Source organism: Aphelocoma coerulescens, chromosome 12, assembly GCF_041296385.1.
Source record: "Aphelocoma coerulescens isolate FSJ_1873_10779 chromosome 12, UR_Acoe_1.0, whole genome shotgun sequence".
Lineage (NCBI taxonomy): Eukaryota > Metazoa > Chordata > Aves > Passeriformes > Corvidae > Aphelocoma > Aphelocoma coerulescens.
Genome location: NC_091026.1, coordinates 4705719 through 4722314, shown reverse-complemented (window position 1 = coordinate 4722314; position 16596 = coordinate 4705719). Strand labels below are relative to the sequence as shown.

The 16596-nt window shown below is 43.0% G+C and overlaps 1 protein-coding gene across 4 annotated transcripts in view; it reads left to right on the top strand.

The window, feature by feature from the left end:
* The first annotated feature begins 14233 nt into the window (after positions 1–14233).
* Positions 14234–16596, top strand: part of DOCK3 (dedicator of cytokinesis 3) — a 192326-nt gene continuing 189963 nt past the window's right edge. For all 4 annotated transcript variants that reach the window (XM_069027878.1, XM_069027877.1, XM_069027876.1 and 1 more), the window contains exon 1: positions 14234–14502. In XM_069027878.1, coding sequence (XP_068883979.1) covers positions 14466–14502 — 37 coding nt within the window. In that variant the 5' untranslated portion in view covers positions 14234–14465. The remainder of the gene's footprint in view (positions 14503–16596) is intronic.

The following is a 16596-nucleotide window of genomic DNA, read 5'->3' as shown; positions in this document are numbered from 1 at the left end:
GAGGAGTTCATTGGAGGAGCAGGATCAGAGAGGCAAAAAGCTCAGCTTGTTACTGTCTGCCCTCTTCCCCATTTCTGTTCCTGCTGTGTGCTCAGGAACTGGGGCTCTTGGCAGCTGTTCCAGCTGAGCTGAGTGAGGGTCGTGCTCCTTCTGCTTGGCTGAGATCAGTCACTGCATCTGAAGACCTGGAATTCAGGGCATGGATGGAAGAGGCCCAAGAGCTGTTTGCAGTCTGACTTTGCAGTGTGTGCCCAAGCTGAAGTCTCTCTCGAGTTGCAGCTCCCAGGAATCACTAGACTCACAGTCAACTGGAAAGACCCCTGAGGAAGGATGAGGTACTTTGGAACCACAGGTACTTCCCAAAGCTGCTGTTTCCCTACAAATCTTGGCTACCTTGCTCCATACAACTACTATCAGAAAATGCAAGATTCATTTACCCATCTACCTCTGCATCTGAGCTCCTCTCACTCCAGGGCAATGACAAGCACAAGCAATTCTTTTCCACAGGCAGCTGAGTTCATGGAGTTGTGTATTGAAAAGTCTCATGCAAAAGTGAACTTGGTGCTCCAAATCCCTGAGGTGAAACATTTCCCTTTAGCATTTTAATCAAGGCCTTTGCTACAGCAAATGTTTAGCACTGTAAGTAATTGGTAGAGACTGCTGACATGATAAAACTGTTGCAGGTTCAGCCTAATCTGAAAAAAATCCCTGAGAACATTAACTGCATGAGCTGACCCAATGAATCATCAGAAAAGCAAGGCATAATCCAAATGTTGTGCACAGCAAGTAGAAATATACCTGGCATGTTTCACAAGGCCAACACTGAGAAGACACAGAACTGGCTGCTCAAAATGGAGCATTTTCCATGTTTTCCGTGGGAGCTGGTCCACAGAGACCCCCTTGGTCTGTTTGTGAATATCCCTTTGGTGACTGGAACCAGTGTGCAAGTGGCAAAATACCATGACTGCTTTTAGCATCTCAAAGTCATTTTTATATTGAAAGTCCACAAAGTCATGATCTTATTGGAAAAATTCTGAACATCTGAGTCAGAGCCACTTGGTAATTGACTCAAGGCTTGTATGATTCAAGAGCTGTACGTGGTTAGAAAAGTTGTTAGAAATTATAGTGTTAGAAGTCCTTTTCTCTAAGCAAAGAGAAGCTTGAGGACACTGGGGACTGATGGCAGTCAGAGAGGAAAGAGCAAGGTTGTGGATAGCCAGATAACAAAACAAATATAAGTAATATCAAGTAGATAGCATTTGATTTGTATGTTTTAAAAACTGCCAGTACCTGTGAATTCCAGTGGCTGGTATTGACCATCCTACTGACACCCTCTTTGCTAAGCCATCATTTCTGGGATTTATTGAGCCATTCCAAATCTCTGGGCAGATTCAACCAGCTGCATTTCTTAATGAGCAGCTAAAGCTGTAGGTCTCCCTTTGATACCAAGTGTAGATGGTACTGCCCACTGAGACCGAGTGATATCCCAGTGAGAGCTGTCATGTCTGTAGCATCTTTTGGTTTATTAATTCTTGAAGGAAGTTTTGAACAAAAATAAGAGAAGTGACAGGATCCTAACAGCTAAACCCTTTTTTTCCTGGCTGTGAAAATGCTGCCAAAGCAGTCATGTTTTGTGGTGATCTTTTCATTGTTACGCTGTTTCAGGCAATATATGATAAGGCTTCTCTCCTTTGACTCATGCACAAATTCTTTATGGAATTCATTATAGAAAAGGATGCAAAAATGTTTTTTAATTTTTGGAAATGTCTGTTTCATAACATAACACTTGTTGATAGAAAACCTCACATGTAACCTCTAGTGATGTAATTTTAAAATAATACTTGTATGTGCTAGTATGTTCATATAAATACATTTTTTATTTTCAATAATTAAAATAAATTTTTGTTAGGATCACCTACTTAATAATTCGTTCTATAGAAAGTGGTAACAGTAACCTCCCTTGAAAAATATGTGTCCAAAATTGCACCTAAGAATTACCTCAGGACTGCCCTTCATGCTGAGCTAATGGATGTTTCTCCCAGTGACAGCCACCCTAGAGTAAAAGGCTGAAGCAATAAGGAATCTTTTACATCTTCTGATAAATTGTGCTGGCTTAGTCCCATGATTAACAAACTGCAGCTATTCCAGTCTGAACAGTTCATCAGCCTTGAGCCTTATAATGCCCTTGCTAGACTTGAAGAGCAATCAGAAAATTCCTTGTGTATGCGCTTCTAGATGTGATATCAGACCTTCCACTTCTCTTTGACAGAGCTAAAGAGATTGATCTCTTTAAATCTCTCTATTAGGCATTTGTTTTTTGATCCCCAGATCTCAAAGTATATTCTTTGGCTCTTTTTCCTGAATCTTTTCTGTTTTCTTTATGGGGAAGGGTAGATATCAGAAGTTAGCACAGTATGTTACAACATGAGAGGGCTGCAAAACTTTGCAGCGGGATTAGGTTCATGCAAATCAGTTAGAGGGATTTGTTTCCTTTTCATCTGAATCCATCTGAGCTCTGTGTCGCTCTTGCTGAGGCTTGGAACAGTGTGAGGTTTGTGGTGCTCAGTTATGGAGCTGATCAGGCTCTGATTGCTTCATTTGAGTTATCTGGACTGAGCTGCTGGTGGTAACAGCAGTGAAATCTCCAGAGTGTTGTATTAATCATTATTAGATCAGTAATGCCCAAGACACACACCAATGGGATTTTAGCAATGACAATTGCCATTATGTTTTTCAGTGTTACAATGCTTCTGTCCCAAGAGCTCTTTGGCTAACACATTTAGATGACATTTAGTGGGAAGCCTCCTATGATTCATATTTGTTGTAAATATAATTTTTTTTTAATATTTCAACAAATAATCCTAGAGAAATTAGACATCTGTGGATTGTAAAGGTCTAAATTGGTGGGAATAATTTCCTGGAGTTTATCAGATGTCTCACAGCTTCAGAATGCAACGTTCCCTGTGTAGGATCCATCACTATTTTATAGCTTGCCTGAGTGAATCACATAGCCTTGATTGCCCTCTGAATCTAGTGGCTACAATTCCCAAAAACATGTCTTTAGAATAAAACAGAAAAATGGAACTTCTTAGTTTCAGGTAGCTCACCCTGTCCGTCTTTGTAAGCAGCCTCACTGTGTACAGGTTTCTTGTAGTTCACTCTCATTTTATAGGATCGCTTCTAGTATAATATTTGTAATATTAAGAAAAACTCACAACTGCTCTTGGCTATGATCAGAAGATGGTTTATTGGCTTCAGAATTATGTTGTAGTATTGTGCTAAATTTCTCCAGAAGTGTTCATAAGAGGGTATTGTTTGCATCAGTCATGTTCTGTGTTTGGGAAGAACAAGTCAGCTCCCACACAAGCTCCTTAATGTCCATTCTGGGTGCATGTTTTGGCTCCTGCATCTAATCTCTGTCTGGTTACAGCAGCAAAAAGGCAGGTTATACTACTTCTTGTCTGCTTTTATCATGGTTCCATGACATATAATTATTCTTCCCTCCAAAAAAAAATGGTGGTAAATGTATTTAGTAAAAAAATTGGCGGAAATGCTGTGAATAAAATATTTATTTTATTACAGTAGCAACCTAATACAAGGCAGAATTTATACTGCAAAACAAGATCTTTTTATTAGACTTTGGACTGGTAATGATGTACCAGCAACTGTGTCTTCTGATCATTTTCAACAACTTGGTTGTTGCCTGGATCATTTGTTTTTCCTTTTAAATGTGAGTATTGAATCTGTCTCATTTTAAGACTGGAATTTGAAGGTGAAATATATTACAAATTTCTGATTTCGGAACAGGGCACTAAGGTATCAAGACATTTTAGCATTCAGAGCCATAGAGTGCCTGTTCCCAGTTAGGTGCTGGTGAACTCTTTAACCTTTGCCTTGGACCCATGAATCTTTTCACATGGACACCAAATGGTGTTAATTTGCCATCCCAGACATGAACCTGCCACACACCCTACAGAAAACTGAAAAGTAAGGGGATTTTATTTTCTACATTACTTTTAAGCTTTGTCTCATTTTCTTTGCAATGTTCTCCCACTTTTTGCCTTAAAAAAAAAAAATCAGATCTGAAAAATCTTTTTATTTTATTGTTATTTTCTTGATATAATTCAGATTGATTTCTGGAAGTTCTGACTTTCTCTCTTCACATGTTACAGTTTTAAGTTGTACCTGTCTCTCTCCAATTCATAACTTTTAAAAGCCCATTTAGGATTGGATTTCATTTGCACTATTAACCTCCTTTGGGGTGGTTATGCCTTTGGAGCCCAGTTTTACTGAAATCTCTTTGTTTGGTATTCACATTTTAGAAATAGTAATCTATTTAGAAATTAAATATATTCTAAACCTTCATGTTCAATTTCAAAAGTTTTTCAGTCCAATTATTTTCAGTAAACAGTTACCATAGTTACTCAAAGATTCTTCTAAAGTCAAGATTGAGCCCAATGTTTGTTCACCATTCTGTTTAATTTAAATTGAATCATCTTACGTGCATTTGCTCCAAGGTTGTTTGGTCAGCTCTTCTTGTCATGCCTTTGTTGCAAATCAAAATCCCAGTGGTATCACTGTGGTATCACTCCATGAGGACTGGCTAAATGCTTTGGAAAGAAATGTGGCAGCTCTCACACTAATGAGAGTGTGAATGCTACCAGCAACAGGAACGTTTGTTTTCCCCTCTCTGTCCAGAGATTTAATTCCCATCCTGACACAATTTCTAGAAGCAATAAAATTTAAAAGCTTTCTCATTAAATCCAGTATTAGAATGCTCTTGAAAATTTTGAGCAAACTCATTTGTTTGCTCATCATTCCCCAAAATTATTTCATCTCAGACAAATTCTGTTTTGTCCATGCTGCTCACATTTCTATTGTCTCTTTGTTTCATAACACAAGTAGATCTGTATTTCTGCACTTTATTTCAGTAATTTATTTTTATCACTTTTCCTTATCATTTTCCTTAGATGTTTTTATCAGGTTCTTTTAAATGATGCATTAGACACACAGGTTAATTATTAGCTATTCAGACAGCAATCTCACACACAACTGTGATATATTTCACTTACATCATCTTGCTATATATTATGTATTTTTCATTTTATTAGTTATATCTTTTTCACTCTTCAGGGAAAAGCTGTATTGCATAATTCCAACTATAAAATGTTATATTTGTGTAATAAATTCCAGCCCTTGCCTGTTTATGTGCATTGGTAGTGATTTTAATAACATTGTTTCTTCAGTGGCTTTTGCACCCAAAACTGTCCACTTTTTTTCCTCAAAGCTACTTGAGTTGATCTAATAAAAGGTACTTATACTTCTTCATTATTGGTGGTGGAACAAGCAGTTTGCAAACTGCAACAATTAATACAAATTCCAAACTAACTCAAAAGGAACAGTGAATTTCTTTTAGTGGGTGAAGAACAGATTTTACCAGGTTGCAATGGAATTAGTATTAATGGAAGATTACCTGGATTCTGGAAATCCTGCCCTCAGCTCCTCCAGACAGCAGCTTGAAATCTTAACTATGTGCTGAGTCTGGAAGGTGACAGGGAGCAGCTGTCCTGCTTCAGCTCAAGCTGACATGGCCAAGCACCCTGAGAACAAACCAGCACTTTGAACTGAATGAGAGGTGCACCAGAGGCCAAAAGATTCCATATTAATAGGAAAAGGTAAAAGATGCATCAGAATTTGTGCTCTTCTAATTCTAAACAGTAGCACGTTTGTAGCAGCGTATGCTGAGTGTAAACTCTTGGAGACCCTTCTCTGTTACCAATAGGGAGAAAAAATGAATTATTAAAAATTGTCTGAATTTTATCTTCACAATCTGAGCAGGTTCAATTAGTGGAGAGATCTGTTTGCAGTCTATGTTTGCACTTTCCTTGCCAGGCATGTTATTTCTATATTGGTTTCTGGGTTTAGTACTACTAAATAAATATGTATGGTTGTTCACTCTCTGGAGGACAGTTGCAGTGGCCATAGTCAGTCCAAACCCCAGTGATCTTCCACCTGATGGTGGATAATTTATGAACCATATATAAAAAATATATTTCTAACTGACTCCATCCTTTACTCTGTGTCACGTTGTAGGTAAAAGTGTATCTGTAAAAAAATAGCTTTTGCAGACTCTTCTCCAGGCCTTTCCTTCCCTTTGAAGGAATTAATGGATTTAATAATATCTGCAAACTTCCTTTTTTTTGTGGCTGAAACAGTACCTGAGTCATAGCTGGTCTCTAAGTGACCATTTTAAACTCCTCTCCTGTTTTGTTCCCCCTGTGTGTGAGATCTTGTGCCCATCATTGAGTGCTTTACAGTGTGGGTGTGCTTCCCTCTTTCAGTGGCCTGTCCCCTCAGAGGGAATGTTTCTGGGAGGGCTTCTGGGGAGAGCTCTGCACCCCTGCTCCTGGCAGCTATGTTGATTTGTGTTGCTATTTGTTTAGTATGTTAACAGAACATAAAAAAATTACAATTTGATTGCACAGCTTTACAGGAGACTAAGGACACATTCCTCGCCCTTACACAAAGCAATCTTAGATGGCAATTTTTCCCTATGTGGATACCACCTGTCTAATTTAGGCTTATGCTCCTGCTGACTGATTCAATCACCTGATTCAGTCACTTCAAGACATCAGGACATTCCTTCCTGGTTTTCAGGAAGGTGCCTCACAGGGATGAGCTGTTTGTGTGTCTGCAGCAGTCAGACAGCATCTTTACTGCTGGACTGTACCTGGGGGCTGTTCCCTGAGCTGGGCATTGGGCTGGGGGGAACCTGAATCCGTGTCCTTTTTGCACGGTGAGCATCTCTCACAACTGTATTTAGTGTATTGCTGAAGTGCCAGGAACAGTGTTAAGCAAAAGGGAATATTCAACACCATTGAGAAGATGTGTGGGTGTCACTCCTCTGCTTCTTAGTAGAAGACACCACTTGGGTGTATTTAAGAGCTCTTGGCCAGTTGGGCTGCTGTACATTATGGCAGGAGAGTGAATTGGTGTGTTTATTGATTAATTCTGTGTGGAGAGAGCTGAGGTGTTTGGGCTTTTGTTATTTAGATGAATCAGCTGCTGGTCACTTTGTGCTGATTCACTCCCAGAGCTGGATGTGAGTATTTGGATGGATTTACAGTAACTTCATCCTTTTTACTCAGGGACATGCCAGTCTGCAGAATTGCTACAATTGACTCATTGTTCTGCTGTGTCAGGTAACAAAATATTCTGCTTTCTTTTATTCTGCTCAAGAAGATTTGGTTTCATTACATAGGTCAAAGCTCTTAAAATAAATTCCTGTCAGATTTCCTCCCCAGTTAACCTAAGTGACACATGTGAGTGTTTTTGGATATGTTGTATTGAGGCATGCATGACACAAAATTTCAAGTCTGCTTTATAGAAGACTGAAGTGGTTTTGGCATGCTGGGAACACATATAGAATGTATCTCTTAACCATAGGAATACAGTAGTGCCTTTCACAAGGACATATTTCAAATTAATTTTGGAATATGAAGCTTATATGAACACTTAACTGTCAACTACTTGTCACTCTGGGCACATGAAACTAAGAGTTAGAAACCTGATTTGGCTCTCTGTCAAACTAATGACAATTCAATTGTCCTCATCTTAACAAAATTAAATTTTTTAAAGATTTGTAACATTTATATACTGTAAAAATGCACTATTTATTTTACTATTAAAATGCACTGTTTTGACTGTACATATATACAATACTGAATTTATCTAGCTAAAAGTAATCAAAATAATTCTACAGATAAACACATAGGATGTTTACTTTTCGAATATAAATACGTGATTAGGATGGACAGTAAAATAGGAGGAAATGTTAAACAGTCTTCCTTGGGTATTGAGCACCTTGCCAGGACCGTGTCTTTCTGTACTCATTAGCTGAGCTGGAGAAGTGTGCCCACAGCTGCTACACTGTGTGCTCCAGCATTCCCATAAGGAAAAATGGGGTGAACCCAGCTAGGTCCAGCATGACTTCAAATTATCCATCTCAGTATTTCTAAATTCCAGTTTTTCCAATTGTTTATGTTAATGCCGGGTTTATTTCCAGATAACAACGTATTCCCTGCAGAGGGACTGGCCAGAGCCGAGGCTGCTCGCTGTGCCCGGGGCTGGCAGGGCTGGCACTCCCTGGAAGATGCCGAGGTGCGGGAACAGGAGGCTCCTCATGCCGTGCCCGGAGCGCTGAGGGAGCTCGGCTGGAGGATCTCTGGTGCCGGGGGAAGGCTCCGAGCTCCGCGGCCAGCGGGGCCCGGCCGGCAGCGGCTCCAGCACCAGGGACAGCGGGCGGGGAGCCGGGAGCGGCGGGGCCGCGCCGAGCGGGGCACGGCAGAGGCTCCTTAGAGCGGCAGCCCCGGCGTTAAAGAGGCTGCGGGGCGGCTGCGGGGCGGCTGCGGGGCGGCTGCGGGGCGGCTGCGGGGCGGCTGCGGGGCGGCTGCGGGGCGGCTGCGGGGCTGCCGTGGGGCAGAGCGGCGCTGCGGGAAGGCACAGCACGGGAAGGACACGGGATTCCTGCCCTGCCCTTCAGCCCGGCCGCGCTGGACACCTCAGTCACTTTTCCTTTTCACACAGCACGGGGCGAGCAAATAACTGTGCAGAACTCCGGAATGCTCAGCCCTCGTTCCCTGGAGGTGTGTTGGATGTTGTGTACCAACCAAGGTTCTGTTATCCCTGAAACACAGCCATAACATCAGAGAGAGCACTTAAAAATCCCCCACCAAACCCTGCTCTCCCTTGTAGAGATTTGGCTGAGAATTGATTGTGTGATAACTCAGCTCAGTTAATCAGCCTCTGGAATAGCAACATGCTCATTTCTATGAGTGATGAAAGCACTTCTCTGATGTTGTCTTTCAATAGTATAAATTTCTTAGCATGAAAGAGATCTCTTTCACAGCAATAAATACATAAATTATAAGACATGCATAAGGTCAGAAATGGAAAAAAAAAAAAGACCAGAAAAAACATACTCACAAGGAGAGTTCACAAATGCCTCTGAACTCTCATTTCACAAAATAAGACAGGAGTTAATTATTACTTGTGATAGGGTTTCTTATATCCTGAACATTAAAAGAAATTAATAGGAAAAGGTATAAATTTGTCACAACAGTGCTAATTAACGTTCTATGATTTCTCACTCTTTTAATAGGTAATTTGCTGTAGTGAGAGCATTAAGGATAAGTGAGAATGAAGCTGCAATAGTATTTTCCTCAAATTTTTTAATTATTCATGGAACAAGAAGTTTTAAATTAATCTTTTCCCCTTTTTTTACTAATTGAAAGGCAAAATACCCTGTTTCTTTAGTACCAGGAAAACATTTGTTCAGCATGATCTGTGATTTTTTTTATATGAAGGTCCATCTGACTAAATAATTACCACCTGCACTGTAAATTTTTGGTAGTTGTGCTTGACATTATTGGTATTAAAGCATTAGTCAGTCCATTCTCTACTTTCATGCTGAAAAAAAAAATTCAATATTATTCTCCTGATTTAATTCAGATATCTTCTATGCAAGCAACATACAAATGTACACACTGGCACAACCACACTGATCTATACTCGTCCTTCTGCAAGTCCTGGTCTTTTCTGGTTTTATAATTTGTTTTCAAGCAATGTTACAAATAGAGTGAAAGTAACTTTTAACAGTATGTTTGTAGCTGTTATGTAAATTTGTTTTAGTGGACATTCTTATGCAGGGTTCTATTAGGGGATGCTTAACCCCACATGTCTAATGTTCTGGAAAGATGTGAAAACACCTCTTTTTCTGCCTCCAATGACTTTAGATTACCTTTGCTCTGAGGAAGACAACACTGGAAATAGGGGAAGAACTGGAATATTTTATGCTGACTTCCATTTTGCAGGAAAGAAAAATTCTGGAATGGAACACCAGAACTATTGTAATTGAGATGTTCCCAGGATTACCAGAAAGTTCTGTTTGCTGCATCTCACACGATGAAGTTCAACATGTGCTGGTTGCTGTTGGTCATGACCTCCTACTTCAGGTGCTCTGTAAGGAATAAATGCTGGAGTGACAGCAGCAAGCTGGGAATGCTGCTGCTGTATGGAGGTCTACTTTCTTTTCCTGCTACTCCGAGAAATGTTGAAGGCTGGGAGCAGATTTGTTTCTAAGGAACTCATTCTGAATTAAAAATTTGCAAAGAGTCTTAAGATGATGGACTTTAACATCCTCCTCAGTCCTGAGCACTAATCAGAAATCATCTCAATTAAAGAGTAATTAGGTGTGTGAAGTTGTGGGGCACAAACTGTGATGCCTTGGAGAGAAAATCTGTCATTTGCTGTGTTTATATTCCTGATTTGCTGGTTTGATCCCTCATAAGGAAGAAATCCATGAGATGGCCCTGTGCAATAGGACAAAAAATAGAATTTGGGTCTGTAAATCAAAAACGGAGACCTCCTGCTTAAAAGTTTCAGGGGATGACTTCATCAAAGGAAGAATAGCTCAGTTCTTGGGACACATGAATCCCTATTTTGAGGCATAAAGTAGAAACACTTGGTGCTTCAAAGGACCTGTGAGGTCATCACAGATGACCATAGAGTGGATTTGCTTTGCATATCTTTGTTTCTCCCTGCAGGGTGAGGAATTTATAATTTAGTGGGAAAGTCAAATTGTTCAGTGGCTTAATTCATCTTAACAACAGGGGAAGAGTACGAATTTTAAAGAAACAAGCATAAAAAGTCAGAACCTCAAGTGTAGAAAAGGAGGGAATTTAATCAAATTGTCTGTCACAGGGACTTGAAATTCATCCCTGATTTTTTTTTTCCTGATGGCAGGGGTCCTGGGCCATCTTACTGAAACAGAGGCTTGAAGTAATAATGGAAGTTACCAGCAACTACAGGCCTGAGAATGGGGAGAAAGGGTAAAGTGTGGGGCTGCACTTACCTGAAAAAGAGGGGAGGAGGGTGATACGTTCTGTGGTACCTGAAGGCTGGGAAAACTGAGAAAAATCTACTTGCAGGGAGGTGTAAGAATCTCTCTGCTTTCTGCACTCTGACCTTCCATTGTCCCTTGCAGAGCATTTGAAAGGATTGTGCAGTTCCCTTGATCTATTTAAGAGAAAGAAACTGTGTCAAATCTCTCCAATCCCAAGCCAGCTGTCTTTCAGATCACATCTATATTATGGCAAGACGGGATGATGTAGGATGAACTCTCTAATGTATTTTAATTAACACAGTGTTAAACATTGCTGCCTGTTCTGTTTGGATAAGGACCACTGTGTTTGCAGTAACAGAACCACAAGCAACTCACCATACCTCTGACATAACAGCTCCTGAACACAGTGGACATTAAGTAACTTTAGACAGCGTTATTCGGGGATTAGTGCTTTTCTGCTGACTTGACTTGTTCATTTAAATAAGGTCTTGAAGCTTGTATTTGCCTTTATTTCAATACAGTGCAACACAGGAATTTAGTGACAGAACAGCACCTCAAAGACTTCTGCAAGGGGAGGCCCTTCTCTCTGAAAATCATTCATTTTTGGGATCCATGACACCCACCAACAGAAGCTCTTCTTGTAGGAGCTCTGACATTTATATCAGATTTTAAAATTTAGTTTGATTGCTGATGTCAATTTTAAAAACTTCTTAACAAAACCTTAAGTAGAAGTCGGCTTTGGATTCCAGTTTTGTGGTGTTTTTTCAATGTGCAAACTTTATAAGGGAAAACAAAAACAGCTCCAGGAAAAAAAGAAAACCCTGGGGCATATAACCCTGAGAATTTCTTGTTTCTGCTTGCTACAGTACTTCTCTGCTTTTCCTATGCTTTCCACAGTAGTATGAATATTGAAGCTGGCAGGAGTGAGCTCTGTTAAGAGAGAGAAGAGACAGCAGAAACAGTTGTTCTGCAGCAGTCGCTGTTTGCTTTGGTCTCTCCTTTGCACGTGGGTAATCCTGAATTCCAGCTTGGTGCCTGGGAGATTTGTGGCTCTGCCTCTGTGTGAAGATGAGATGTTTCTTCCTTGCTACACTTAAGCTAACAGTGTTTACTGAAGCAATCAGTATTTCTGTGGAGGTGATAGGAGCCTCATTAAACGGGTGAATGCAGAGATCAGAGGAACAGGTGTAAATATATTTGGTAACTTTTAACTTATGCAAACTTGCATTCCACTGACTCTACAGTTAAGTACATTGACTTTTTTTCTTTCTGAAGACATGTGGGTCATATGGCCATCTACTGACTCTCTCTGAAAATAGGTATCACCAGCAGCAGTGCAGAAAAGAGTCAGGAATAAACATGCAATAATATGTGTTGTATTTCAAATACAGGTAATGTGCCATCAGTGTGAGTGTCCCTGTTAATGCTGGCATATCCATGATCAGGACATACCGATGGCCTTTATTTAAAGTGCTTCCTGTATGCTATTGGGTCCTTGCAGGTCCCATTCTGTCCAGCTATTTTGGTGTCCTCCTCAGTGTTTATCTAACCTTAGAGGGTTCTTACTTGCCTTCCCAAGTTCACCTTCATTCCGAGTTTACTTTAAAGGAAGAGTCAACTCAGACATGATTGTTTTTTGGAAAAAAAGTCTGCTGTGTTTTTTCTTAAGCAAGAAAAGTATCAGTTTAAGTACTGGTCAGCTTGGCAGCAAGAAGAATCCTTGAAGGGCTGAGACTGTGGAATAAAGAGCCTGGAAGAATTAACCAATTCCTGTCACTGCAGAGGTTTTCTGCTCCCAAAGTACTAGGAAGAGATGAAAACATATTTATTATTGACATATACAGAGAGAAAAAACCAAAGCCAGTTTTTCAAACCCTGGAGCAGCCTATCTCCAACAGATGCAACTCAATGACTTTGTCATGCTTTGTCCCTTCAAAAAGCTATTTCTGCATGCTGTGGGAGTGCCTCAGGAAGGGAAGGAATGGAGCTATTGTAAATACAAATGCCTAAATGTGAATATGAATTAAGGTAGGATAGAATAAGTTGTTTTTTCTAAATGAATAATGTACAAGCACACTTAGTTCTTGGCCACTTGCTGTTTGCACTCCACACAGGAAAACAAATCCCGACATCCCAAAACCAAACCAAAACCCAAACAGAAACCTGCTCGGTGGGGAAACAGTAGTTGCACGTGTTAAAGAAATAAATAATGAAGGTTTCCACAGCAACCCAAGTTCTGTAGTGCAAATTGATGACTTTCATTCTGTTTTATTATATAATCAGAGAACAGATATTCTATTAAAAGTGTTGGGTACATCTTAAGTTATATTGTTAAAAAGTTTAGTGCAATCCTAAAACTTCACGTGGAGTAATTTGTTTACAAAGGTTTCTGAAAAGGCTGTATAAAAAGTGTTTTCTTCCCTAAGCTTCCGGGAGGCTCTGCTGGGGCAAGGGCACTGGTCCGCCGGAATACTGCAGTGAGCAAAATTTCAGTTGCAGGAGAACTTTTGTATAACTTATTTCAGCTTTTCCTTTGCTGTGAAGAATTCAAATTCAGTTTTTATAGAAGGAAGTGAAAGCTGAACTTAGAGATGAAATCTGAAGTGTGGTTCCCGTTATGGGTATGTGTTCATTGTGGAAACTGCGAATTTTGCCAGCTCTTTAGAAGCTCTGGAGATTAATAATAACAAGAAAATTAAATCACAGAGCCAAATTTTGATCTCAGCGCTGGTGGTGGCTGGGGTTAGCGCTGCCAGGGGGAGCTGAGCTCGGCCGTGCGAGCTCGGGGCAATGGCGGGCAGAGGCCGGGGTGTGTCACGGGCAGCCCGGGGCGGCGGCCGGGGGTCGGGCTGGCCCCGCTGCTGACAAGCACGGCCGCGCTCGGTGCTGCACTGCGGGCCCACCTCCCGGGAGCCGCTCGGGCCGGCAGGTGCGATGGGGACGGGGATGGGGACGGGGATGCGGACGGGGATGCGATGTCCCGGGACCGGCCGCTCCCCTTCCCCCCTCAAAGGCCACGCGCCGCCCCCGCGCCTCGCGCCCGCGCGCGCCTCGTGCGGCCGCGCGGGGCTGGGGGGGGGGGGGGAGGCGGCGCGAGCCGCGCGTGCGCGCCAGGTCCGCCGGCGCGGGGGGGGCGCGGCAGCCCCGAGTCCTTCAGGCGGCGGTGGCGGCGGGAGCGGCGGCTCGGGAGGAGGCGGAGAAGAAGAACGACGAGGAGGGGGCCCGGGGCCGCTGAGCTCCGTGGGGCTGCCGCGTCGGCAGGGCCGGAGCCCGCGGGGCCGCGCGAGGAGAGGCGCCGGGCCGGCGGCGAGCGGCCGCGGAGGGGAGCGGCGCGGCGGCCGGTGCTTCTCGGGCGGGCGGGGGGCGACCTCCCCCCGCCCCCCGGCAGCGGCGAAGCGGCTCCTGCGCGCAGCCCCGGCCGGAGCGTGGGGCGGGGGCTGCCGGCGCGGCGCCCCCGCTGAACGCGGGGGGAGGAGAAGCCGCCCCCGCTCGATGAGCGGCGCCCGCCCGCCCGCCGCTCTCTGCCCGGGGACCGGCGGCCGCGGCCGAGCCATCCAGCAGCATGTGGAGTCCCACCGAGGAGGAGAAATACGGCGTGGGTAGGTGCTGCCGCATCCCTCCCCCGCCCCGCGCGTCCCCTCCTCTCCCCGCCGGACCCCGGGGGCTGTGCTGTGCGTGTGGGGGGGGCGGCTGTTCCCCTCCCCCGGGGCCGGCGGTGGTCGCGGCGCTGCCCCTCAGGTGGAGCCGGGGGCGGGATGGGGACAACGCTGCCCGCGGGGCTGTGGGGGCTGCCCGGCCGTGCCTCCCCTGCCCTGCCCGCACCGCTGGATGCGCTCTGCGTGTGCTTGTTCGCGTTATTTCCCCGAGCGCCGCCGCGGCGAAGCGAGCGACAAGCGGAGTTCGGGGGCCCGCGCTGGGGTCGGGATCGCACAAATAATCAGAAAACGAGTTGCTGAGCCCTTAATCTACTTAAGCGCGCGGTTCCCTTTTCCCTGCGTTTCCATCTGCGGAGCGAGGCGATGTGTGGATGGAGTTGGGAAGGGGCCGGCGGCGCCGCGGTGTCTTTAGGGGGCGTCGGTGCTGCACCTGCCCGGCCGCGGGGGACGAGGGGGCGGCCGAGGTTGCCGGGCCGGGGGCTGCGGAGGGCCGGGAGCGGGGCCTCTGTGCGTGCGGACTGCGCTGATTGTTCGTTGTTTTGGTAAATCAGATTTTACAGTCGTCTGGCATCGTGGTTGCTCTAATCTGAGGCATCACCGTTGGCGGCTTTGGTTTGTTATTTTAGCGTGTAGATCCCTGATAAGAGCAGAAATGTTACATCTAATGAAATGGAAGATACAGAATTTCTTTTACTTCGCTTTTGCTCATTTCGATTTAATTTTTTTTAAACTGTTTTCTTGTATTACAATAATAAAAGCCACTACTGCTGTCCTGATTAGTTACCTAAACACCTCATTAAATTTTTAGTTATCAGTTGTGCATATTGATTTTTAAGTTCCACAATGTGTAGTGATGATTGATTTGTACAAATATTTTTTAAAATATCAACAAATTTGCTACATGATCTGTTAACCGGGACTGTTAAAGTGGGATCTTGGCAATTAACTTGTGAGCAATTAGAAGCCTTAATGCCTCTTTGTTAAAAAGCTTTCTGTTAAAATAATAATAATAATAAACCACTTCTTGTTAATTTTTCATCTTGTGAGTCAAATATTTTGCTTAGTACAGCTCACATATCTTCATAGTGAAGAGAGGAAGGAAAGAGAAGTGAAGTAAATCACTTTTGTTTAAAAAAATAAAATCAAATACAGCATCAGATGAGAACCTGTAAGTGTAGGGTAATATGAACAAGTGGCAGAAAATAACACCTGGAAGTCATTGCTTCCAATCCTGTTGCTGTGTCTGTTGGTCATTGGGAGTATTTAAAGTTAACAAGCTCTGTTACATCCCAGCTGGATGCTCCAGGAGTATGAAGTTGTTTTGTTGGGGTTTTTCAATGTAGTTGATGCTGTACTTTAGTTTATACCTTATCTGCTGGTGAAATGCCACCTCTGTTACCCTAGGACCAAACTTACTGCTGTAATTATAATAGATGCTTGAGAAAATAATTATGTGTCCTTCAAATCTTGTTGTTTTTCTTCTGTTTATGTAGGTTTTTTTCTTTGCCGTTTGCAGGGTTTGACATTCAGTGCTGTGTTTGTGTTTGGCCTGTGTGCTCAAATAGGAAAATACTTGTTTTACCTTGATCTAAAAAATGGGTGAACTAATTTTTTTTATGCGGATGTTTGAAAAGAAAAGCTGGGAAATCTCCATTCAGGTTGTAAACAAGTCTGCAAGAGGCATGTGGAAAGGAGAGCAGTGAATGAAAACAAGTGTTATTTCAATGAGTATTCCCTGGGCTGGAGAATATTCCTCTAAGGATGGGGATTTTCCTTTTGCAGGCAACACACCTGTAGGTAGGGCTGAGGTAATGGCTCAGTTGTGCAAGTTTGGGTGATCTCTAGGCAAGCTTTTTTTATTCTTGAGTAGCTTTAATTACTTTTCTTGTAATTGAAATTTGTTGATAATCCTCCAGAGAAGGAAAATAGGTGAAAAATGCTGCTTATATCTGGAGTTTAGTTACTACAAGTGAGGAGTGGCGTATCAGTTTTTCAAAAGTAGATCTGTCATTGCTGGCTGGAGGGGTCATTTTTGTG